The sequence below is a fragment of the Chelonoidis abingdonii genome, chromosome 4 (genome assembly GCF_003597395.2).
Source record: "Chelonoidis abingdonii isolate Lonesome George chromosome 4, CheloAbing_2.0, whole genome shotgun sequence".
Classification (NCBI taxonomy): Eukaryota; Metazoa; Chordata; order Testudines; family Testudinidae; genus Chelonoidis; species Chelonoidis abingdonii.
The window spans coordinates 146777759-146804758 of NC_133772.1; the positions used below are offsets into that span (position 1 = coordinate 146777759).

The 27000-nt window shown below is 37.6% G+C and overlaps 1 protein-coding gene across 8 annotated transcripts in view; it reads left to right on the top strand.

Moving 5' to 3' along the window:
- Nucleotides 1–26252, top strand: part of PPP2R5E (protein phosphatase 2 regulatory subunit B'epsilon) — a 131977-nt gene extending 105725 nt beyond the window's left edge. For 2 of the 8 annotated variants that reach the window (XM_075065746.1, XM_075065748.1), the window contains exons 4-15: nt 2766–2867; nt 5088–5180; nt 12317–12447; nt 12537–12596; nt 13223–13331; nt 14230–14283; nt 14388–14438; nt 15874–15993; nt 17481–17608; nt 20756–20857; nt 21486–21629; nt 24070–26252. In XM_075065746.1, the coding sequence (XP_074921847.1) occupies nt 2766–2867; nt 5088–5180; nt 12317–12447; nt 12537–12596; nt 13223–13331; nt 14230–14283; nt 14388–14438; nt 15874–15993; nt 17481–17608; nt 20756–20857; nt 21486–21629; nt 24070–24169 (1194 nt within the window). In that variant the 3' untranslated portion in view covers nt 24170–26252. The remainder of the gene's footprint in view (nt 1–2765; nt 2868–5087; nt 5181–12316; nt 12448–12536; nt 12597–13222; nt 13332–14229; nt 14284–14387; nt 14439–15873; nt 15994–17480; nt 17609–20755; nt 20858–21485; nt 21630–24069) is intronic. The other 6 variants (XM_032789182.2, XM_075065750.1, XM_032789183.2 and 3 more) reach the window with 5 other exon arrangements.
- Nucleotides 26253–27000: the final 748 nt, after the last annotated feature.

A 27000-nucleotide genomic window follows, 5' to 3' on the forward strand; every position in this document is an offset into this window, starting at 1 on the left:
TCTCTTTTAACTTACCATTATTTTTAACAAGTTAACATTTGCTGTTTACTGGTAGTGGGAAGATATGTGCACTCAGTCTTGCCCAGTCTCTTTTCCAGTTGCTAGTTAGTTTTAGAGTTGCAAGATAGGTTACTTGTCTTTCAAGAATGTGATTTCAGCACCCAAATAGTTGGTTTATGCCCTCAAACTCTGCCCATTGTTTGTCTTCATCTCATCAAGTACTAAAGAACAATAAGACAGTGAGCCCTCATTTTTTCCGGTAACCCTGTTTATGGCTTCCATGTACTTGGAATAGGTGTAATTTTTCAGTACAAGTGTTGCATACAATATGTAGAACTGTGCAGATGCTTTGTTAACAGTGGTTCAATAAGTACTTTCCCAGTGATGTGGTATGTTGCCCACAAATGTGGGTTTGTAATGGAAATAGTGGCATAACTGTAGTAATACTAGATAACACTGCTGTAATAAATTTATGAATAATAATTAAATGATTCCATCTTGACATGCAACTTTGATGAATGAATGAATTGCTTTGACTCTATATAAGGTTTGACGTGTGATCATGTTTTGAATAATAAAGAAGAATACAGCTATCTTGAAGAGTTCTTGATCACTCTTTGGAAACCTAGCATCATTCGGTATAACTAAAATGAGATCTTAATTTAAGTAAAATTAGTTGGACATTAAATATCCCATGATCCATGAAATTTAAATTGCTTTGCATTTAACAATAGTATGCTAATAAGGAAATGCTGTTGTGTCAGAACTGAGAAAGTTTGTTGATTCAATGTCTGTATAGAAATCCTTTTTTAAAAAAGACATAGTTATTCAAAGAAAGGGCAGCTGATATGTCTAAATACGTTATATAATTTTTTAGCTTAACATAAGACTGGCCATACTGAGTCAGACAAATCATCCATCTTGCCCAGTATCCTGTCTTCCAGCTGTGGTTGATGCCAGATGCTTCAGAGGGAGTGAACAGATGAGGGCAATTTATCAAGTGACCCATCCCCTGTTGTTCAGTCCCAGCTTCTAGTAGTTAGAGCAGTGATGGGCAACCCATTTATGATCCAGATGAGACTGGAAACTGTGTCATGGAGGATCTTGTAAGTGAACAGTACCAAGTTGAACTTAAAAAACAATAACCTCTGTATCCCCCAAAAATAAACCCCCAAAAATCCCCAAAGCTCACATGGAGAATGACTCATGATAAATGCTAGTAACCAGTTAGCAAGTATACATTGAATCCAGTATCTACTATCACATAACAGGGTGCACGCTACTAATCGCCACATCTGTCAGTGTTGAATGCCATGTGACTGGAAGCAAAGATTTGTGTATATCAAAAGCTGCAGTAAAAGTCACTATGCTTCACTATTACTGTAGCTAAACACACCCTCTTGTGGTGAGAAGAAGAAAGTCCAGTCATAACCCATCTGTTTCCTCTGTTCCACACTTTTATTCACTGATTGCTTTATTAATCCTTCTCCGTCAGTTGTTACTGATGCTCCTTTTTTCTTCTCTTTGTTCTGTTTACGAGTGTCCCACGCTGTCTTGCACTGTTTCAGCGTTCCTGCTTTTTTCCTTGTTCCACTTCCTTTTCTTTTTTCGTAGTTAAATCTTTTACTAGTACCTCTTGTAATTTGTGAACTGAAGTATACATGATGCTGCCTTTAACAACGTATTGATTGTTTTTATGCTTTTGACATTAAAGTAACTCTGCATGTTATATTTTCAGTATATTGGTAATTTAACTTGCAGATCTACTTTTGAAACTTTCTTCTGATTTATCGCAGGTCACTGAATTACAAGAGTAAAAAGCTGGGTACAGAGACAAGAATGTTCAAGAAAGATTCATTGTGTATCTCACAACCTTCAACAAAACCTCTGCTTAGTTTATCCAGAGAGGATAAAGGGGATCAGTGGGAGTCATGCATAGACTGGATCAGGACATAACATGCTGCTGTTTTTCACCTATTTGATAAGCCAGTTAGGTCTGGGATGAACACCAGAGAAGAGGGAAAAGATTGCAATTTATCCTAGCTGTTGTACAAAGCTTTCACCACATTCAGTAGTGTAATTAACCTAGAAAAGCTGCCTCAGTAAGCCAGGCAGTCTCAGCAAAGCACTTCTAATTAGGTTTAAGTAGAACAAAACCTCCATGAACTAAAATATGTGATAAGTGACAAGCAAATAGTATTTATTGCTCCCAATTTGTGCCAAATATACAACTTAGTACTAAGTGTGCAGAGACACTAGAAACTATGCCAAATGAGACTCCCTGTTACATCCCACTAATATTCTCTCTCTGTGAAGGAAAATAACAAGGTTATGTGGAAACCCTCATATTTTAACATCTGCTTATAGCGCATTCCTATTGATTCTGAATACCCATGCCCTAGACTTTTCAGATTATTGCCCTTTGTTTGAATTTTGCTCAGCTGGGCTGGGAGTAAGGAGATGAAGGGCTCTTCAAGGGAGAAACAGAGGCAATCAGTGAAGTGGCAGGCTGTGAGGTGCTCTTGGAACACCATTGTGAAGAAGGGACAAAGTTTTTTAAGGAAGAGGAGACCGTGGCAGGCAGCAAGTTCATTAGGTTACTTAATACTGCACAATTTCTAATGTGAATTAAGCAAAAGAAGTGCTGCCAGTCTCTCATCCATAGTGGATATATAGAGTATACGTAAACAGAGTTCTGGTGCCTGGAAATGACTACTATTTCAGAAGCAGCTCTTAATTTTCTTTTCTTTTCTTTTGCTTTTTAGGTATCTTGCAATATATTTAGAACTCTCCCACCCAGTGACAGCAATGAATTTGATCCAGAAGAAGATGAACCCACCCTTGAGGCATCATGGCCACATTTACAGGTATTAAAATTATTAAATATAATCTGAGAACAAATCTGTATCACTACTTGATATGTGTGATGTTTCCCTACGCCATTTGAATTGGTTCATAAGATATAGAAATCATTGTTATACCTTCCTAACACTGCTCTTTGCTACAGCTGGAGTACCTATGAAGATAAAAGAGCCTTTGTAATGTTTTCAGGACCTTCCTGATCAAGTCAGGGACTTAAATTCTGCTCAGGACTGAGAGTGGCCATATTTTCCTATTTTCCTTCACCGCATTAAAAAAAATATTGTAGAGAATTGCACCTGTCCTGCACTTGTACAAGGTACTTCTTAGCAGCTTCTGCAGGAGCAGTGGAATGAAACTAATGTGATCTTAGTCAGTTTTGCTCTGCTGGGCCATTAGAAAATTGCTACTATGCAGAAGAAGCATACATGAGCCCTTGTTGCTAGTCAGGAGGATGAGAGAGAATATAAATGTTAGTCTACTTCCCTTTTCCCTCCTAACAATGTATAGCCTTGTCTTCAGGAATTCATAGCAGAGCACAGCGTACTCTCTCTGCTATACATCCTCCTTGTGGGATGTATAGGTATGCCTTCAAATATCAGTGCCAAATATCCTTAATGTACAGGAAAACAAACTCATTTCACAGAGACGGTCAGAAGCTTCTGGACCAAATTCAGCGCTGGCAGAAGTAATTATGCGTTCCGTTGATATCAAAGGGGCTATGTCCATTTATGTCACAGGTAAATTGGGTTCTCCTCTTTCCAGTTTAGAACAAGTCAGAGCCCAAACACCAGAGAAAGAGGGAGGAAACTGGGAGTTGCTATGAGTACAAGGGTATGATTGATCTCTACCTAGAGTAAGGAACTGATTTGAAACTTTTATGCAGGGCTCCAGCTCTGCCTGTGAGAGATTTGATGAATCACACAATATTTTCATCCCAGAATTTAGAAACTGTCTCCTTTCTCCATTTGTACTTAAAATCTCACAAAAATACTATAGTGTATTAAATCCTTTGGGATGGTGGGCGCTGTATAGACGCAGAACAAAAAGACAGTTCTGTCCATAAAGAGTTTACAATCTAAGTTTAAGTCAAGACAACAGATGGATACAGACAGATGGCAGAGTACAAGGAAACAATGAGACAATATTGGTCAGCATGATAGGGAGGGGAGCGGCTTTAGATTTTCTTAGAAAATAGATGGTTTACACAGTAAAACTAACCTCACTGCTTGTCAGGGAGTTGATAGAAGTGCTTTCCTGTTGACCTACTGTTGAATTATATGGAGTTCTTGCACTTTTCCTTACTTCTGACCTCCCTGTTGTTTCCTTTAAGAAGAAATTGCTAACTTTCAATAAGGCAAAGCAGCCACAGTATCATGCTATAGGAGAGTTTGCATGGCAAAGCTGTAGATTCCTTTTAAATTCATTTTTAGCTTGCCTTTTTCTCTCAACACCAATATTTATCCTTTCAAAAACTGGAAGGGAGCACATTTTAAAATGGTTGGTCTCCTAGGAAAGGTGTGATAGGGAGAACTGACAGCAGTCTACAACTCATCTGTCTACTCATAGCTGCTTTTCTAAAAGAGATAGATAATATCTGTTACACTTTGCTTCCTTCTGCCTTGTTACATGCTTATTATACTATCTGAATGGGTCTGGTCAGTTGCAGTCCCTTCTGAATTATATAGGCAGATATGGACTTTTGTGAAAGCAAGTATCTCTAGTCCAGGCCTAATTCTCCTCAGCGAGTTGGATCTCATTCTGCATTACTCTGCAGTGTTTCAATCTGTAGCAGAATGCTACAGTGAACAGTTTCTATTCCAATTAAATGTTTCCATACTGTTTCACCAACCCTCTCAAAATCATAATGGCTTTATTTTGTATGATTTCAGGAGTCCAGAGAACAGTGAGAATGTGCTTGCCAATTGCTCCAGAAAGCTGTACAACTCAATGAACAAGCATTACAAGATGATAATGCCTGTTCTTAATGGGAATCAAGATGAAATTCCTCTGACTTAGGGTCAAATGATCAAGATTAACAAGTTATGATTATGTAATTAATTCTAGCTCTAAAGTAACACTTTAATAAATTTAAAAAAAATATATCCATAAAGTCTTTCAAAACATAGGCATTTTCTATTCTAGTGCATTAGGAAAAAAAGCTGGGAAACTTTACAAATAAAAATAAAATAAAATCATAGAATAAACTGTGATTTTGTTTCTTGCAGCTTGTATATGAGTTTTTCATACGATTTTTGGAAAGCCAAGAATTCCAACCTAGCATTGCCAAAAAGTACATAGATCAGAAATTTGTGTTACAGGTAAGCAGGCTCATTTTCTTTAAAACTGTCAGCATGCTTTTGATACTTAATATTAATGATTTTTTTTATTCCTAAAACCAGTTTATTCGAAAGTAAAATGTGTAACTCTTTCACCCTTCCACAATAACGGATAAGTGGGTAATAGTAAAAGAGATTCAGACCAGCAGAGGGAGGAATATCGATCCATCACAGAAGTTCAGACTAGGTAATCCACAATGATGCCTTCTGGCACTGGAGGAGACTGTCTAGCCATCATTTAATTTTGTCTCCACATTTTTTTTTGTTAACTCACTTAAGAAATTTGACTTACAAGTTGCATAACTCAATTGAAATTGTGGCAGTTTAAAAATAAAGGTTTGGCCATAGAGTTTGATACATAGTATTTATAGAGTATAAAAACACCTATTAAATAGAGATTGTTTGTTTATGCCTGAAATTTGACTGGCTTTAAAATTGTTAAAATATTACTTTTAAAATATGGAAATATTTTCTCATTCTGGCTGAATAGCTGTTTGAGAGCTGGCAGAAAGGGCAAAAGTTCATTAAGAAAACTCATTCCTAGAGCTGTACTGAAAACACTGATGCTGTAGTGGTTATGGTGGAAATAAATCTAAAGGCCATGTTAAGTTCAAGGTCTGTTAGAAGCACAGGAGGGGAAGTATCAATAATGAGAGGAGAAAAACTTCCATTCTTCGACAGTTTAGTTCTATCCTGATGATGTGGTTGCCACCAGCATGACTCAACTGAGGAGGCCGTCAGTCCTGCCAATGGTAGCCAGTCTGGAGTTCTGCACCTAGTTCTTTGTCTTTCTGGTGTGCAGGCTGGCTTCCCTGTGCATTCTGAGGAACTAGCTTTCTTCCACACCTCAGCAAAGCTTTGCATAATATGGGAAGGTAAAGAAAACTTTGTCCAGGAAAAAGACTCGAAAGTACCCTACTTTGCCTCTTCCCTACAACTTTCAGCAGTGGGTTTGTTTGTCTTTTGTGCTTCTCTCCCATACCATGGACTTGTGTGGAAACTCTGAATACAACCAGAAAGAGAACCTCTAGGAGGACCAAGAGTTAGATAGGAGTCATGCTAGAAGTGATAGGAGATACTTTGCCTTTCCCAGGATCTCTTTCCCACACATCTTCTTGAGAAAGTCTTTTCATCCATGATGAACAGCCTAGTAAGGATTCTCCGAAAAAGCTTCCCAAGAGAGCCCTTTCTTTCCCTAACCCCCGCAATAGTCTCTTCCACCCTAGGGCCAAAAAAAAGCATAATTCTTCATTTTCCCTCCTTCCTTTTAGGTAGAGGAGTCTGCTGGAGAGGATGGAGAATAATTGCTGCTGTGTTGAAGTCCCATCCCCATTCCTTAGCAAACTCTAAGATCACTCTGAAGGACTGGGGGGTGGGGGTATTTTAAATCACATATTGTTGCAAAACTTGACTATCTCTTCAGAAATTCTCAGAGGAGGAGGTGAGGCTCTGCTTTCTTTCCTCCAAAGTAGGGCCTCAGAATTGATTCTGCCTTGCTGGATAATGATGAAGGAAATGTGGTGAGTCTCTCTTGATTTTTATGCCCATCTTGCCAAAGAACCTTAGAATCTATATTCTTCACCCAGACTTCCATAACTTATGATCTCTCACCCAAAGGTAGATTCAGCAGTGGCTTACTAACCTAAGCTAATAGACCTGCCTAGGGAAGCCAGTATCTCTCTTCATGTTGACTGATCAGCAGGGTTGAAGAGGTGGCTAAACAATGATTTCAGTTGGAGGTGACTCTGATCACTACTGCAGCCTATGGCTCATCTGCCTAGAGTGACCATTCTGTGCCTTGTGGAGATCCAAGAAGACAAAGTTGCTTGCTTCAAGGCTTTCTTTAGGGGATATTTGGTATGAGACTACTGTTCACTTCTTTTCCCTTCAGACCTAGCCAAATCATTGTGGCGATAATCCTGGTGCCCTACTCTCCATTTTAGAGAAACATTGCTTCTGTACTCTTGTTATATGTTTCTACCCTTACCCAGCATCCTAGGTATGCTTATCTCTCATGCTTCTTCCTCAGGACACTCACCTTTGTCATCCTTTCATAATGTTGCACTAGTGTATGAATGTGGATCAAAAGAAGGATTTTGGCATCTGGTCATCCATAATGGTATACCAAATGAAAGAGCGGTAACTATTAGGAGAGGGAATTTTAAAATGAGAAATAGTACACATTTAAATATGTATGAGATAGTATATCACAATGCCTGTTGAGAATCAGATTATTCTTGCCTTCTGGTTTAGGTGATAGACTTCTTAAAAATAGCTGTGTACCTTTTTTTAGATAGAATGAATATTAATTCAAGTTTTGTCTAAATCACAAGTTAAGCCTCAATTTGTAAAAAGTAAATTTCGCATTTAAAATTGACTGGCCTATTAAAGCCATATTGCACTTGCAATTGTATATTTAAGGTCAGTTTGGTTTTAGAATTATAACTTTATAAGGATTTGTTAGGTTACTATAAGACATTTATACTAGACAGCAACTGAAACTTTTATAAAATTCAACCTGTTCAATGAATATTGTTCCATGGTAATTTTAACCTATGACATTCTTTTACTTATGTTTTCATTGTTGAATTTGTTTTTAAAATTTGAGAAACTTTAATAACGTTATTCCTAGTGAGGAATGGCTTTAATTTCAGAATGAGAAAAATACCAGTACATATTTACAAACCTAGTGCTGTGTCATTGGATGTTTAGAGTTTAACATTTTGAAAGATGTCTTACATCTATTCTGGAATGTAGGGCAGAGGTTGCTAAGAGACATAACAATTAAGTATCCCCTACCAATATGTTCTGCTCTAGGTGTCTCTTTAGCAATTTGTACTTCACATTTCTAGTTATAATTAGTATAAAGGTACCATAATAATTATGTAAAAGCAGCAAAGAATCCTGTGGCACCTTATAGACTAACAGACGTTTTGGAGCATGAGCTTTCATGAGTGAATACCCACTTCATCAGATACATGTCATGAAAGCTCATACTTCAAAATGTCTGTTACTCTATAAGGTGCCACAGTTTTCTTTGCTGCTTTTACATATCCAGACTAACACGGCTACCCCTCTGATAATAATCATGCAAATTATGGAAATCATTCAACCTGTCCTTAAAAATAACCCTTTGTTATTTTGTTAAAACCTAAAGACAAATTGGACATCATATATCAGAACATGTCTTTTTACTATGTTTTGAGCCCTGTAATTGAAATTGATACTGACAAGCCTAAACAATGTTTCCCAAGAGGATCTGTGCAATAAAACTGAAAATCTAAACATTTTGCCTGTACAACCAATTCGCAGTCAAAATCCAGTTGTAACTGCAACATTTCCTGCTTTTTCTCTTAGGTGAAATTTAGAATTTTTTGGAAGAGAAGGCAGTTATTTATGTATGTGTAATTTGGTGGGGTTTTGTTTTTTCTTTTAGGGCAGAACTAATTCAACATAGTGATTTTGTGTATAACCTCTTTAACAGAGCTGACAAAACTCATAATTTCCCTCATGAAATTGCCATTTCGTATCCTTCACTGCAGGGAATGCTGTATTAATCATCACAAGCTATGGAACTATCCAAAGCAGTAAAACAGTTAGGAAGCTCACATGCATCTGTCACAGACTTGAATGTTCTAAACCACAGGTCTTGAACATGTACCTATCTTCACTCTCTTTTATACCCTGAATTGTGCAAGGAGAATGCTGTGATTGTTGTAGAAAAGAAAATGTGCAATATGTGGATGCAGAATAAATAGTGAAACAAGTGCCATAGAGATAAGAGAAGTTATAGTAAAACAGCCTAAGCCCATAAGCGTGTTCAGGACTATGATGGCAATAATGCGACAAGGGTAAAGCTCACCTGTGCAGGAGACAGAATTTTTGCAGGGGCCAGTCTAAGACTGTGGAACAAACTCCCACAAATTAAAGACTGTCACAGACTTCACCACCTTTCATTCTAAGTTCAAGATGCTCTCCTACTCTTATGTAAACACAGAGCAAAATACTCTGCCAAAACATGCTAGTACTCTGCAAGTACAGTTTTCCCCTTGAGGAAAGGATGAGACAGAGAATGAACCTCATGTGACAGTTGTTAGTCACTTTTTATAATGCGCTAGTGGAAGGCACTCAGATATTACAGTGATAATGGCAGTACAAGAACCTATGTAGTATAGAATTGAATGAAATCAGTGCAAGTACAAGAGTCTGGGGTCATGGAGAATCTGCAATATTGAACACACATCACTAAGGTTATCGGGAAAAAAATATTATTTTACTACTTATATCAGTCCACCTTTCCAGCTGGATGTGACTATGAAATGGGTCCTGTGACATACTATTTTCCACTCATCTGAAATCTGATCATTAGAATTGATGATTCAGATTACCTTAATTTCTACAGATAAGAGCTTTGATACATACAGTGTTTGCCTTGTAAAAGAGAGCAATATTATTTTTAAATTGTTAGAACCTTCCATCACTGTGAGAGAAATGTCAAGTTACAAATTTGGGGGGCGGAGGGTGTTCTGGATAAAAGGCAGTCCATATCAAATATATGAACTAAAAATCAAGATGTTATCTTAAAAAGACACCTAATTGAAATCTGATAAGATTGGCTGACCTGCTGTTGACCTTTGATTGTAAAAATTCTTTAAAGTTGTGATTTTTGTGTGTGAGTAGGATGGGGGTTATAGTCAGCTATTTATGATGATCGTATACCAGACTTTAATATTTTAGTTCCGTAGAAACATGTAAATTAATGGTGAGTCATCCCATTACAAGCATCTGTCATATAAGACTCCAATCCTGCAAAGACAGTTGCAGGTTGATCCCTGTGCAGGGCCCTGTCAGTGTTTAGTCTCTGTCCAGGCAAAGTGACCTGCACGTATGCATCTCTTTACAGAATTAGAGCCTTGAATTACAAGTATTATGTGATCAGGGTCCAGATTTTGAAAGGTATTTAGGCGTTACTGCAGTCATGTTGCAAAGCCAAACTGATTTAGGAGCCTAAATATCACTTTCAAAAGTGATTTTGGCACTTAGAAGCCAAAATTCCATTAATAGTTGATGGGATTTGGACTCCTAAGTGCCTAATTCATTTAAGAAAATAAGATTTAGGCTCCTAAATCAGATAGGCGTTGCAATGCTGAGTGAAGCAATTCTGAAATACCTTTAAAATCTGGGCCCAAGTAACTAATGTTTTTATATTAAAGGGACAGTTAATAAGTACAGTACAGTCAAACACAAATAACTATTCAGTAAATCTAAGGCAATTTGAATTTGTTTTCTACCATCCAACTTAATGTTTTGTTTCCACTGGTAGCTTTTGATTAACGGACACAGCTCTTTGGAGAACAGTCTTTGTAGTTCACACAAATAGGAGACAACTCCTCCTAGTTCTCAACAATATACTGCTTTATTTATTGTTGTCACTTTGAGATTTCCTTATTTATTTTTTTATTTTACTCCAAATCCTGTCTGTTACGGTCAGAGCAGATGATTTCAACTGCCAAGGCTCTAAATATTTGCTTTCTTCTTGAAGCCTTGCCTATGTTCTGAAGTGTGTTTTGAATTGTCATATTGAATTATTTTTCTTTTCACTTTATTGCTTACCTTGGTCATTCCCCCCCATCCACTTTGTTTTGACAACACGCTGTTGTTGTGTTGTAGCTTCCACTATCTGCTTAGATATGTCTTCTTAAACATAAGAATATTATACTCCTGAAGTCAGAGTTTAATGTTTTTTGCCAATCATAATATGATTGTGTTGTTTTTTCCTTCTAAGTATATACAGTAACATGCCCTAAAACCATATGTTAATTAATATTCACTGAACAGCTGAAAAGAATCTATTTAAACTGTGATTTTCCTTTTCCTTTTTTAGAGAACTTTTGAAAGTGTCTGCAATTTCTTGTGGCTGACTAAAGTCAGGAACCCAATTATACAGTTTCTTAAACTATTTTTAGATTACTATTTTCTATAGTGTAAATATTACATTTTATTAGATTTTTCCCTCCACTAACTATACATTGTCTGTAATACTTCTATATCTGCATATATTTTTTATTATTGTAGTTATTGTTGTTCAGATCAAATGTGGTGGTGTGACATTTTAGACACAATTAAGAACAACATGGTCCCAGTAACAAGGAGCATACCATAGGTACACTGGGAAAAAAAATCTCTGATTTGTGAGAGATCACCAGTTTTATTGGTATTCCCCATATTAAGCACTGAGATTATCTCTCAACCCAATAGATTGTAGAATCAAAGAAATGTTTTAAGTGCAGCCACTGTGAAATCAACATAAGATAAAGTATACGTACAGAATTGTAAACAACTGTGGGTGGTGGGAGTGATGCATGTGGGAGAGATGATGGAATCAATAGGGAAAGGGAAGCTTTTCCTTAGAGGATAATATTTAAAATCCCTGACTAAACATCAGTCAAACTGTTTGTTTAAAGGTTTTGAAATTGAATTAAAAATAGAAAAAACAGCTTGAGAGAGTTGGTAGTGTTCATAAAACGGAAGTGGGCTCAAAAGTCATGCATTACATATATGTACAGTGTATGCCTGTCTCAGTTCAGGCCCTTAAAAATTTTGGGCATTAAATTGACATCACTGTGTTAATGAATTAGTATTTATATGTTGCAACTAAGCTTTTTTTTTTTTTTTTTTTTGCCATCTCTGGAATGTCACCAGTCCAAGTCCTCTGCTTAACAAGAAAGAATTGGAATAATTGATAAATGTTTTCATGTATTTACAGGCTTGACTGTGGCAACTTGAGTTATAAACACTCCACAGTACATTTTCTACAAGAGTGCATTGGCTGGTCTTCACACAGTTGACTGAATACCTCATCTCTATGTTGACTCCTTTCGAGTTTAATTAGCTCCTTTTCAGTTTCTGTATTTGTCAAAAGTTTTATTTTAATTTATTTAGATTTTAATTCTTTTAATACAGAGTTTTTATTGCATATTTATTTTATTTTTGTTAAGAATGAAGGCAACAAATTTGCAGTCTAGCTTATCGTATGTAAACTGTGTAAGATTTTTAAAATAAAGCCAGTTCACATTTCTTATTAGTCATCTGATTCTTAAATTGTTTTTTTACAACAGCTTTTGGAGCTGTTTGACAGTGAAGACCCTCGAGAACGGGACTACCTAAAAACAGTCTTACACAGAATTTATGGCAAGTTTCTTGGTCTTAGAGCATTTATCCGAAAACAGATTAACAATATTTTTCTACGGTAAGTTTTTGGGGGAAACGGTGTTGGGTTATAAATGTTTTAAGAAACTAAATATTTATTTATTAATTTTTTTTAACTGTATTTGATAGGTTTGTTTATGAAACTGAACACTTCAATGGTGTAGCTGAACTGCTGGAAATATTAGGAAGGTAAATTCATCTTTATATAATAATCCATCTCAGACAGCTATGCTGAAAATTTCAGGGGTCAATGGAAAATATAACCCTAAGCTCTGATCCTGAAAACAAACTTGTGCACATGCTTAACTTTAAGCACAGATTAAGTCTTAGCATACCTCTTTACAAAGAGGATTTGTGTGCACATTACAAAGTACAATTTTTTTCTTACATTGTTCATTGTGCACTTCATTTTGACTTGTACGTTGCAAATTTTGTTTGAGCACACTAAACAGTTATTAGTGTGTTGGTTTCAGTGGGTTGCTAGTCAGTCTAATTGTAGTTAGTTCAACAGTCAGTTACCAAAGAGCATCTTAAACTCATTAATTTACCAACCAAATAGGCACGATCATACATATTAGGCAACAAAACTATATGACTGATCACATAGTTGTTCTCATGTCAGAGCATAACAACTATATAGCAATGACTATAATAAACTATACCTTGAACAGTGGCTAGTGCAAAGGTTCAGCACATATTAGGATACTACCTGCAGTCTGTCTTCTTGTGTAATTACTTTGATAAAAACTACTTGTTCAGACCACAAGTAAATTTTCTGTGATGTCGCTAATCAGTGTTTCTTTTCTTGTTTCTAGTATTATCAATGGTTTTGCTTTACCTCTTAAAGCTGAGCATAAACAGTTTCTGGTGAAGGTGCTGATTCCTTTACATACTGTCAGGAGTTTATCACTCTTCCATGCACAGGTAGAAATTATAAAAAACATTTTCTGCTTGGTTAAAACAGAACAGTATGCTTGATTGCTTTGGAAATCTTTTGCTTAGCCAAAAAAATCTGAATGAGAAAAAAAAAAAAAAACCCTGCAGAAAACTTTTGTCATGTGAAATAAAAATGAAACAGATAAGTATTTGGTAGACTTAATACATTCTGTTGAATAAATCTGGTGGAATTTATAGATAGATAGATATCTGGGTTTCAGATAACCTTTGTCTACCTGTAAGATATTGTCTAGCACTGAAACTCTGGAGGCTTTCCTCCAGACTCCCAATCTTTCTTCCCCTCTAATGAGGCTATCTTGCCCACTCATCCAGGCCCTGATTCTGCAGCCAGAGGTCTCAGTTGTTTTTGATTCTTGCACTGTCATCTGTCTAGTCTTTCTATCTTAGTAATTCTTTAAACACTCACCCTCTTTGCACTTTGGCTCTGAATTGATCCTAATTTCTGCACTCTGGCCTCGGTTTCTTAGTCTTTTGTGCCAGTTTTTGGCTGTGTTGGCTCATCTCATGTAAGTTATCATTATGCTGATGCTGATAAAAGTGTAAAAGAAACACATTCACAGAACAATGAGCCTTTCAAAATGTTGCTTACATGAGTACAGTTGGAACCCATAAAATTCAAATGGTTTCAAAATGTACTTGGATATATTCTTTCTTCACTTTTCGTTTGTTTGTTCTTTGCTGTTAACTGCGACTTGGTGCAGTTGCAAATTCCCCTGACTCACAGTTTAAAATAGGATTTATGATTTAGAATAATATGCATAATGAACTATTCTGATTCCTTGTTCTTTTTAATACTGAACATGTCTTTTGAGTTCTCAGTAAAAATGTCATAATTTCATGTATATATATTTTTTCCCCTTCACAGCTGGCATATTGTATAGTACAGTTTCTGGAGAAAGATCCTTCACTCACAGAGCCAGTAAATATTTCTTTGATTGTTTTTTTATATCTTAAACATCCAGTTTTCCTAGCTGTGAAATTGTAAAATTTAATGTAAAATTTGCTTTCTCATTTGTAATTCAGGTCATTAGAGGTTTAATGAAATTCTGGCCGAAAACCTGCAGTCAGAAAGAGGTAAGTTCTATGTTGCTGTTAAGACTTTAATAAAGGAGTTTGATAGTTCTACAGATAAATGTTAAAGATACTTTTCTCCCAGGAACATCTAGAGAGTTTCAGGTAAATAATATAGGCAACTCTTAAATGCTCTTGTGGATTTTGGTGTCTGTTTAGCTCCTACAGGTGATTATCTGTGTTCAGACTGTCCTGTGTTGGACATAATTTTGACAATAAAGAGAGGTGTCAAGCTAATGATAGTCATCAGCTCTTTTGGCAAGATGAGCATTATATTGTAGTATGCCAATATAAGTGTTCTTTCACAAGGGAGTGACTCTTCATATAAAGAGAGCAAAAGTGAATGTTGTGGATTTATGTGGAAAAATTCTATTACAAGTTGCAGCAGTTTGTGTCAATCCTACATTTTCAGAGTTGGGCTAGAGGTATTTTAGCTTCTAATGTAGATTGGCAATTAGTTGCATGATTACCTGATTTTGCAAATCTGAGTTTACACACTGATATTTATGGGCACAACATGAGCATCTTTGTTTTGTCCCAAAAGACAAGCAATTAAAGGTGGATCCTTTAATTAGCAGGGTAAAATCCTGACCCATTGAAGTCAATGAGAGTTTTGCCATTGTGTTCACTAGGACCAGAAATTCACCCAGTGTCATCTGTAAATTCCTTAGGGCAAAGACCATGCATTATAATCTGTAAATAGAGCACTAAACATGTGTTGGTGTTCAGCAAATAATAGTAGATCAGAGGAACTACTAAGTATAGAATTAGTCACTCAGTTTGGGATTTAATACTATGAGATTCTGAGAATGGAAGCTAATAGAAGTTGAGGATGTTCAACACCTTGCAGGTCAAAGGCGTTTGTTTGTTTTTTTAAACCATGATTCAAATGTAGTTTTGTCTTCTCCCTCTTACTTATGTTCACTCTCCCACTTAGCAGCCATTGCTGTTTCACAAATCCTTCAGCACTTCAGAGTCGTTTGAACCTCTCTGTTCCCAGAGGAACAAATATGTCATATGGATGTGAAAGATGTGTGTAGGACTAGGGCCTAAATTGGAGGGGGGTGGGGGGGTTTATAGCACTTGTAACCTACAGAAACATGCCTATTGCTGTATGAATAGAACTATGATTAGCTCTAAGTTCATTGCAATTTAGCTACAGAAATTGGTTCCTGTTGTTTAATTGTGTTTAGTCTTAGAGTGCAAAATTTTGAAAACTTGTTCTCTAATTTTGCACCTGCAGTTAATTGTGGGGGCAAATCCTGAAATTTAGATATCTTAACTATCTGACTTCATCAGTAAATAAAGTGGATGACTACATTCGGTTGTTTGTGCCTGTAGAATTAGAGGATGGGTTGAGACCTGTTTGAAAACTTAGTCGATAAATTGCAAATACAAGAGTTGAGGAGTTCTGAATTTAACAATTACTTGTGTCTAGGTCATGTTCCTTGGGGAGCTGGAGGAGATCTTGGATGTGATTGAACCTTCACAATTTGTCAAAATTCAGGAACCTTTATTTAAACAAATTGCCAAGTGTGTTTCGAGTCCCCACTTTCAGGTCAGTAATACAAGTACCTTTTTTAAAAACAGGAATATAGTTTCTAAGGGTTTGCATTGTGCTGATTAGAACATACTGTTTATATATCCATGGACGGGTTTGTTACAGTAGCAGTCCCTACACTCAGGAAAGACTGAAATAGAAAAAAGATGAGACTCCAAGTATGAGATCTTAGAGTCCATTCACATAACAGCACAAAACTTGCATCTCAAGGTAAAGGAGGCAGGACCGGCGCTAGGGTTTCTGGCGCCCTAGGCGCTGGGACATTTCGCCGCTCCACGCGCGGGTGTCACGGCTCCCTGATCCCGGGGGGGGCACCCTGGGCTGCTGGGTCACGGCGGCGGCTCGCTGACCCGGGGGGGTGGGGGAGGCGCCCTGGGCTGCCGGGCTTGGCGGCGGTCGCTTACCCTGGGGCGCCCTGGGCTGCCGGGCTGCGGCGGCTCACGACCCGGGGGCGGGGCGCCCTGGGCTGCGGCGGCTCGCTGACCCCGGGGGCGGGGGACACCGGCTGCGGCGGCGGCTCGCTGACCCCGGGTCAGGGGACACCCTGGCTGCGCGGCAGCGCACTGACCTCAGGGGCGCGCTGACTGACGGCGCCCTGACCCAGGGGACACCTGGGCTGGCCGGCGGCAAGGCAGCTGCTGCTGCAGCAGCTCAGCCCCTCCAGCAAGCACGGCTGCAACCATTTAAAAAAATTTGGGGGGGCGCCACTTTTTGGCGCCCCCAAATCTTGGCACCCTAGGCAACCGCCTAGTTCGCCTAAATGGTTGCACCGGCCCTGAAAGGAGGGCTAAGGTGGGTTGAGGGAAAGGGCATGTTAGAGGCAGGGTGACAGGATGCAGTGCTTCAGTGATTCTAAGCAGTGCTCCTTACCTGTCGGGGTAGGCATGGAGGCTGCTGCAACTCAGAGGGCCCCTCAGGGCAGTCTGAATTATCCCAGCAGCTGCTCTAGCCCCTAGAGTAGCCTAGAATCAGGAGGGTGCAATCCTAGCTTAAAGCCACCTTAGTCCAATCCCCTCTTGCCCTGGGCTTCAATCCTGCCAAATGTTGAGCACCTCTTGTGAGATACTCCATACTTTTGACTCCCTTTGATTTCTCTGGGAGACAAAGATTTGAAGCAAGTACTCTGCACTTACCCTGGGTTCAGGTCATATGACTCTGACCATAAAAGTGATCCAAATAGATTTTAGTTCATACATAACCTTTCACCAAATAAGAAATTACAATGAAATCAGACACTGAATACTTACACATTAATTTTAACATTAATCATGTTTTAAATTTATTTTATATTTACCTTAAAAGACCACCTTACATTAAAACAAGTTATGCCCTGAATAAAATAGAGATTTCATTTAGAAAGTAATGATTACCCATTGATTGGCTCTGATGCTATTTGTTTTGTAGCATATTTTCTGTAAAATATAGCAAATTTGTAGATTACGGATTTTTTGCTAATGGGTTTTGTTCCTCCCTCTCCATCAAAGGTGGCAGAAAGGGCGCTGTATTATTGGAATAATGAATACATCATGAGTTTGATAGAAGAGAACTCCAACGTTATACTTCCCATCATGTTTTCCAGTCTTTATAGGATTTCCAAAGAACACTGGAATCCGTAAGTTTTGGCATTCTCTTTCATCTGTCCACTTGCTGAAACCTATATATTCAACCCTGGAATTCCAGATAAAGAAAACATGAAATAGCACCAAATTCAGACTTGATGTAAACAGCTGCCACTCTATTAAAGCCAATGGGATTTAAACCAGAGCTGAATTTGGCTCAGAATATTGTTAAATTATCTGAGACATGCACAAAATCTGAACTCTGTTAAAAAAAAAAAAAAAAAGCAGTGCAGATTGTTTTATTTCCAAAATATGTTAAGGCAGCTAATGTAATATTTTTTAAATTTTTGTATTTATTTTTTCATCATAAATAACAAAAACAGTAGAAATAAAATATTGCATAATTACCAAGAAGAAATGTCACGTACCAAACGTTTCTAGTGCTCTGTCAATACATTTCTATAAACTGGTTTACATGATAAGTCTAACTGTAAATTAGCGTGGACATACCCCTTGATCTTAAGACATCTCTGTAGACACATAATAATATTTTGAGTGGTGTCATATAATCAGTGGCAGCAGCATTTTTGTAAACAGTAGCCGGTGCGCACACATTTCAGTAGATTTTTAGAAGTGTATTCAAAGACAATGACAGCTATTAAGTCGGTATTAATCAACAGTTAGCTCACAGCGAGATCCAAGTTATTTGCTAATATAGAGAAAACCTACATTCTCAAACTCCACTGCTGCTGTACACTATTAAAAAAAGACATTTTCATCTTGACATGATCAGGATGATGTACCTGTCCTATTTATCTGGTTTTGTGTGTGTGTGTGTGTGTGTTTTTTACAATAGTCTAGGGCAGTGGTTTTCAAAGTTCAGGTCGCAAGGCACTGAGTCGCCTTGCTCAGCACCCAGGGACCCTAGCAGCTGACCAGTAAGAACTAGTAGTCCCTACCTGTTCTGACACCACGCTGTGCCCTGGAAGTGGCCAGCAGCAGGTCCAGCCAATGGGAATTGGGGGGATGGTGCTTGCAGGCAAGAACCACGTGGAGCTGCTTGTGTGCCTCCGCCCAGGAGCTGGACCTGCTGCTGGTCGCCTCCGGGGCGCAGTGTGGTCAGTGGTGCCAGGATAGGCTGGAAGCCTGCCTCTGCATCCCAGCTGTGCCGCTGACCAGGAGCTGCTGGACATAAGCCCACTCCCCAATCCCCTGCCCCAGCCCTGAGCCCCCTCCTGTACCCCAACCTCCCCAGCCCAGAACCCGTACCTCCAGTCCAGAGTCCTGACCCGTTCCCACACCCCAACCCTTGCCCCAGCCCTGAGCCCCCCTCCCACACCCGAAACCCCTCATCCCTAGCTCTGTTGGGTCATGGGCATCAACAGTTTTCTTCAACTGGGTTGCCAGAAAAAGAGTTTGAAAACCACTGGTCTAGGGAAACATTTAATTAGATGTACCGTTATAATTAGATGTCACCCATTTACTACCTTGGTCACAGAACATGTCTGGGGGTTGGTGGATAGCATTTAGTAATCACATCACAAAATGTAATGCTGGGATCATTTTTAGCATGCACACTGCACTCCTGTACTGTGAAAATTTGTGATAAAGTTTTGTTTCTTAGAATTCTTCCTCAAAGATTTTTTCTTTTTCCAATGGACTTGTTTTCTTTTTACATGTACTAAAGTGAAATGATCATTGTCATGGTACAGTTCCCCACTCTGAACCTTAGCATCCAAAAGATGGGGTACCAGCATGAATTCCTCTAAGCTAATTACCAGCTTAGAGCCTGTAGCGCTGCCACCAACCAGGAATTCCAGTGCCTGGTACACTCTGGTCCCCCCAAAACCTTGCCCGGGGAACCCCAAGACCCAGACCCTCTGGATCTTAACACAGGAAAGTAAACCCTTTCCCCCACCGTTGCCTCTCCCAGGTTTCCCCTCCCGGTCCCGCGGAATGAGCACTGTGAATTCAAACTCCTTGATCCACAAACAGAGAGGACAATTCCACCTGCCTCCTCCTTCTCTTTCCCAATCCCAGACTCTTCCTGCGAGAGAAAGTAATTCCTGGCACAGAGAGAGAAATATAGCCTTCTCTCTCCTTCCTCCTTCCCCTGCCAAATTCCCTGTGAATCCCAGACCAAGTCCTTGGGTCTCACCCCAGCATTAAAAAAAACAATCAGTTCTTAAAAGAAACTTTTAATTAATAGAGAAAAAACATAAAAAATTATCTTGTAAATTAAAATGATTAGATACAGGTTTTTAGTCTATAGGCTGGAAACCCTCCCAGCCTAAGTAATTTAAGTACAAAAATAATGAAATCCTTCAGCAAAAAAATACATCAAATTTAAACCTTCAGCCAAATATAACATGAAACCTCTTCAAGCCAAATGCAATTCAATTAAAGAAAAACAACATCACCTAACTCGCCATCTACTAGTACTTCCATTTGGACTTTATAACGTAACTTGTATTCCAGGAGATTGGAGGAAACCAGTTGCACATCTTCCCTCTTGACCCCCAAGTGAACAATGAACCAAAAACTAACAGCACACACAGAAACTTCCCTCCCTCAAGATTTGAAAGTATCCTGTCTCCTGATTGGTTCTCTGGTCAGGTGACAGCCAGGCCTACTTGTTAACCCTTTATAGTCAAAGAGATATAAAGTACTTCTGTGCTATTAACTTTTCTTATCTGTTTATGACAATCATGAAACGTACAAATCCAAGGGAATCTTTCACATATACTTGGGTTCTTTACTTTGAGATATTCATACTCTATTCAAAGGCATCTATTGAACCTTTTTTTCTGTGCATCATTCACATTTGATGTTTAGATTTTAATTACTTCTGCTAGAATAACAATTCTGATCATTGGATTACACTCAGAATTGCTGCACTGCATAGTGAGGTATCTGCAGTTGTATGTGTTAGCTATCTGTTGTTACATGTAACAAGTGGGGATTTGTTCTCTTCATTCAAATGATAAAAAATGAGAGCCTGATTCTCACTTCACATAAGTATGTTAATTAGGAGTAACTTCACTGAAGTCAAAGAAGTTACATCACTATAACTAGTAGGAGATTAGAATCAGGTTCAGCAATTCCAAGAAGAAAAGTTTAGGAAAGTGTGTAAATTATTTTTGTTCATATTCAATTTCAACTGAAACTAATAGATTCCTTATCTTTTTTATATTTCACAGGGCTATTGTGGCTTTAGTCTACAATGTGTTGAAGGCATTTATGGAAATGAACAGCACCATGTTTGACGAGCTGACAGCCACTTACAAGTCAGATCGTCAGCGGTAACTTTTTAAAGCTTTTTTTGTCAGCTGTGCATAAGGCCTGCTGTTTAATTTTTCCTCACATTTTGCTGTAATTACATAATTTCACACACAATTGATTGCAATGCCTCATTTTTTTCTGCATGCTCATTAGCCTTCTCCTTGCAAGATGCCAGATAATATCATGAATAGGTGGTTGTTTTCTCCCCTATGAAATACAGTACCCGTTGCGTAGCTTGTTGATCTACATTCCTCACAGAACTCCTTTTGGCACCACATTCCAAAAGACTTAAATGTATCAAGATTTTCAGTAATAAAAGGAGAACAAGGGTTTAAAGATATCACTTTGCTTTTAAAGGCTTCAAAAAGGGTGGAGGTTGGACATGAGGGATTTCCTCAACACGTGACTCACCATAAGACCCATCCTACTTATCCTGCATGTGGTCTTAAGCCTAAGTGGCACCTTTCAGCCCTTTCAGTTTTTCCTTTTTCACAGATCTTGATATAGCTGAGTCCTTTAGAGTGCAGGATCCAGTAGATGCACCATTCACACAATCATTAGTTGCACCCTAGTAAAATGTTTTTTTGTCTATTTTCCTTAATCTTCATTCTCCAATTATAGTGCATCGTCTTTTGTCTAAAATTTCAGCTTATCCAAAGCGGCAGGTGAAAAAAATGAGGAAACTTCGGGAACTCCGAGCAGTTTGCAGCTTCGTTTAAGTCATGCCTTTTGTGTGACTCGGGGTTCCCACAAGCAAAGTGAAGGGTACTGTATGTCATCAAACCTTGTTAGGTTAGTATAGCCTCTGAGGTCTTTTGGAGGCCATGATACTGTTGAATTATGTGACCAGGTTCATAGTTCACCTTCCTTTTGATTAGCTTTGCTTTTATATATAATAAAATACAGTGTTTTATACATTTAAAAATCTGTGTTGATGGGTTAGATGGTGCACTGGATTAATGACTGCACTAACATGTTATTTCTGGAGTCCTGGGTTTAAACCTGAGCCAAATCATAGGTGACTTGATGGTTTTTGTTCAGGCCCTGGTAGACAAGGTTCAGTCTGTCAGACTAGCTGACATCATCACTGTACAGTTTGTAGTGTGTGCAACACAGAATCCTAGGACTAGGGGTCTGATTCAAGAAGGTTCTGAGAAGCCTCAGCTACTACTGAAATTGATAAATGCTGGAGGGACTTTTTATCTCATGAGGCATTCAGAGTTTCACGGGATCAGACCCTGCCATAGCCTGTATGTTGCAGGTAATGACTGTGTGGAAGAGCTTTCTTTGCACTTACTTACATGACCTCTACTTTATCTAGGGCTGGTGCTGATCTTTTAAATACATTTATTTATAAATTATTATTTTAATATATATACTGGAATGTAAAAAATGGGATAACTTCAAATATTAAACCGTGTTTAATATTAACAATTAAACAATCGCCGTTTGCTGAGATAAAGACTTCTTGGGTTCTGTGGACAAACATAGGCAAGTATTCGAACATATTTTCCATAGGAGATTAGATTTTCCTTTACTAAGTGCTGGTGCAAAATTCATTAGTATTTGGAAGGAGTGTTGTAGGTAGAAGTGGTAAATAGTTCAGTAAGAACTTGATAATGGGAACCCTCAGAATGAAATTCTGGTGTAAGAACACACATTTCAAAGGGGACAGGTGAATTGTAGTCCAGTCCAGTTGACTTCAGTGGGATTACTCACAGGATCAGGGCCTAGGAATAGAAATAAATTATAATAGACTTATGTTGAGTTCCCCAATAGAACAAAGTTTACAAAAATAAGACTGATGTGTAGCCAGGTTATTTAGAATTTGTTAGAGTTAAAGTTTTCATTGTCAATGAGTAATAATAGTTCAAACATAAGTGAACTAATGAGGTAACCTACTTAAATATTTTAAAAAGAAAAGATACATGATACAGTGATTAGATAATATAATGATAAATTTCTGGTAAGTGCATTCATCATTTCTTATATTTAATTTTGAATATTTTTCAGTAGCTATGTGTAATGAAAGTAGAAATTATGGATGAAAACAAATGTTTGTTTCTAACCAAGAATGATGTTAAAAGATATGGTCAAATGACTGCTTTTTGACTAAATGTATGCAGCCTAAATGAGATGAATTTCCCAGGTAGCAAGTTGTACCAGCATAAAGCTTCTAAATCAGTGGAATATTTTAAGAAACTCTGCAGTGTGACAAGTTGGGAATCTAGATATCAGTACCCTAGAAGTCCATGATGTTTATATTGCAATTGGACCTGATCCTGCAAGGTGACTTAAGCAAAAATTGAAAGCTCTCCCCAACTTGTAGCATCAAGACCATACGTACTCCATGTGTTGTAGTTGTTATCAGAACACATTGACTTAATTTTATACTTATTTAAAAGCAATTACAACATTATGTCCCCACATGATAACATAAGGACCATATTAACTCCAAATAACCAGTGACAGAGATAGAACTCAGAGAATAAACAAATTAAGGAAGTTCTAGTTTAGTTTTTTAATTTTTGTTGGGTTTCCCCTGAAACCTCTTCCACTCAATTCCCCAAGAACTCAGTTGGACTACAATCTTGTCACTCTGATTACTTTATCTAATTAGGCAGTGCAATCTGTTGGTAAAGCAAACATTGCACAGATTATTTTGTATTGATTCAGCAGGAATAAAGACAAATGCACTGAATGAGGGTCAGATCCTGTAACTGGATTCACACTAGCTGCACTGGGATGGAGCACTGCTGAAGTTAATCTGGCCTTGTTTGAGAGAATAGGCTAGGTTTAACTTTAATGAAAGCAAGAGAGACTCTAATATCCTTCTTTAAACAAATAAATAAACTTGAAATTGTGAAATAGAACTTGGCCAAAAAGTGTATATTAATCTGAAATGTAATATATTTGCTCCATAAAATATTTTAATATAATTCTAATATGAGCGAGCTATTTTTGCTCTATTGTAAAAGTTACATAAGTAAAGATTTTTGAACTTTTTTTATTATATCCTATCATCTGTTTCTCTTAGTTTTGTTCAGCATTTTTGATGTAGATAAACTAAAATTTGGAGTAAAAAATGTGTACTGAAAATAAATATACGTTAGGGAAAAATGCACGTGCATTAGAAAAATTATTGCTCATAACTTATATCAAATAAGTATTTTTGGATAGATACTTCTAAAGCTTCCTTGCTGTTAACTCTTCATTTTATTTTATCTGCTAGTGAGAAGAAGAAAGAGAAGGAACGTGAAGAACTGTGGAAAAAACTGGAGGATTTGGAGTTAAAGAGAGGTCTTAGACGTGATGGAATAATTCCAACTTAACAAAAGAAACAAAGCAGCATTATTAACCTGTGGAGTCACACATTTATGTAGTAGAAGATGGAGCAACAGTTTTCTGTATTGTGCAACTTTACAGTAGATTTCACATTTGTTTCATTATTACAACAGCACTGTATATAACTGTCTCTAAGTAAAGGAAAAAATAAGGACTTTTCTCCAAAGTTTGGACAGCAGATGAACTTCTCAGAACTTTGCAACATAATCATTGTTTTGACCCTTCTTTAAATCCAGTCTTCAAAGATCTGTTGATGAAAATTGCTATGTCAAAATTTCATTGTCAGGACCTGTTCCTTATTTATCATTAGCAGAGAGTATGATGCAACTTTCAAATGTGAACAATCTTAAATTTAGCTTGCCTTTCTGCTAAACTGTTAAATGTATTTATAGTAAAAGAGAAAAAAGATTGTCATTTCCTTTTGAGTTTGTGTAACATCCTCCTTCTCTGGATAACTTTACTGTAATTTGATGTTTTTTTCCCTTTTGCACATCTTCATAAGTTGAATGTCCATGCAGATCAGGGCCATGAAAAATATAAGTCCCTAAGGTTTTGTTTACTGGTGTGAGTATCTTTCTGGTACCAGGCTAGCACTGGTACTCCTTCAATTTAAACATTAGGAGTAAAAATAAAGAGATGATAAACATAGTAGGGAAGGAAATTTCAGATTAATGCATCAATTGATTGTGAATCCACACTGTCTTGAATCCTTTGAAAATGGGCAATAGTAACACCACGAACTTCAGTACTTAACCAGTATTAGTTACATGTCATTGGACACACATACCAGAGCTGTTTTGGCAATGCTAATGGCTAAATGATTACTGTATACATTTTATTGGACCGTTTTGAAATTATAACGACAAACGCTAAACAGTACAAGCATGAAATTGATCTCCAGTGGTCATGGGTCTAATTGGGAACAGAGCTGAGCAAACAGTTTGGACTGTTTGGAGTTGTTGCCTTACTTTTTAATATGTATTTATAAAGTATTCCAGCAAAAGAGGATGTAGCCTCTAAAAACATCCTATAGTGTTTTTGTGACTGTAGTGCTGTTACTCATCACAGCGCCAGCCCTATGGTCTTAGCTGGAAAGGGTTCTGGATAATATACTTCTGCATTCTGAAGTGGATGCTCATTCTTAACTACTGTATTTGTTACCAAAAGTGGTTCTACAAATGCTACTGAAAAAAAATTCTGGAAATCCTAATGTCCTGAGTATTAATAATAAAGTTTAAAATGCTTTTATATCAAAGGTGCATTGTGACCAAATTGTTTAAAAGCAAAACGAGAGGGCTGTATTGTAAGTGTGCATTATTGGCTATCTGCTTTGTATTTGAAAGTGGAATCTTACATCTTTGATCGTTAAAATGCTGATAAGACTTATGTACAGTATATATTTAGCTAATGCAGTTGCATTATTTTATACCGAAAGGTATGTGTTTCAGGATTTTTCTCCAGGATGCTTTTGAACTGTTATAGACATATAACAACAGTGAGCTGATAATCCTAAACCATCAATCCAGGAGTATTCATGGCATAAAGCTGACTTGGTGTTCATGAGTCTTTGTGTTAGTTGCAAACATGAACTTATGACCTGTTGCCATTGATAGAAATACAGTATAAGTATGAGCTTGTATATTTTTCTTCCTACCATTCAAATATACAGTAGAATGTAAGGTTTTCTTGTTTCCAGATGCAAAAAAATAAAAAAAATAAAAATGGGAGGGGAGCAGGAATCCAATCCCATTTTACTGACTGTTTCAGGATTATCAGGTCACAGTTTGTACACATGGGTCTGTGCATTGGATGTTGTAAATGCAACAACTTTGTAAAAACTTGACACTGTTAATTCTGAAAAAAGAACAGAAGTAAACTAGTCATATGCAACACAAAACATCACAACATGATTTAATAGAGTTAATATAAGCCTCTTATAAGAACACTGACTGGAACTCAATGTAAACTTGGCAGATACAGTCAGTGAAACATTTTATTTTAAAAGTGCTGGAACAAAGGTGCAAGCTCAAATCTGAAGATTAAATAAATTTATAACAAATCGTCCCTTAACCCTTTGATTTTTGACAGCCTTCTTGTTTCTACTACAGGTTGGGGTTATATTTAGTAGTGTGACTATGTCTGAAATTAATATGCTGTATGAGAGGGTGCATTTGAACTCGTACCTGACTAGACTGGGTTAAATGGTCAACAATTGAACTATTATGGTGAGAAGAAATCCTGGTGTTACCATTTTTTTTTCTGCCTGGTGGAATGAAAAGAAATAATGTGACATTAGAAAAAGACGCCTTGTCCTGTACTTAGAATTTAGGTGAGTGTTGACCATTCTTGGATGTTCTTGGTTTCAGCAGCCCAACTGGAATTGATGATACAAAATGAATGAGAACCTAGCTGGTTGCAATGTTTTATTACCTCTAATGGGGGATACTTGGGAGTATCTAAAGTGATTTTCACTTCCACGATGAAATGTTTCTTAAATTGAATGAAGTAATGTGGTGATAGCCAGGCAACTCTAAAAAGGCGAGGTCAGTCTGAGGTTGTACTTTGTGACGTACTTAAAGAAGCGCTTGCCATAGTAGTACTACAGAATCCACGCAATCCACTGTTGGCTGCAACCCAGAGGCAATATACTGCTCCTGTCCCACTAGAGTCCATGGGAGGTTTGTGCAAAGATAAAGGCAGCGTATGGACGTAAGCCAGTAGTGATCAGTGCATCTGTTCATTTGTGATTTTGGTTGCTTCATGGTTTTGAGAAACTACTTTTTTTGTTAGTTTTTTGTAGACTGCTACCATTACAGTT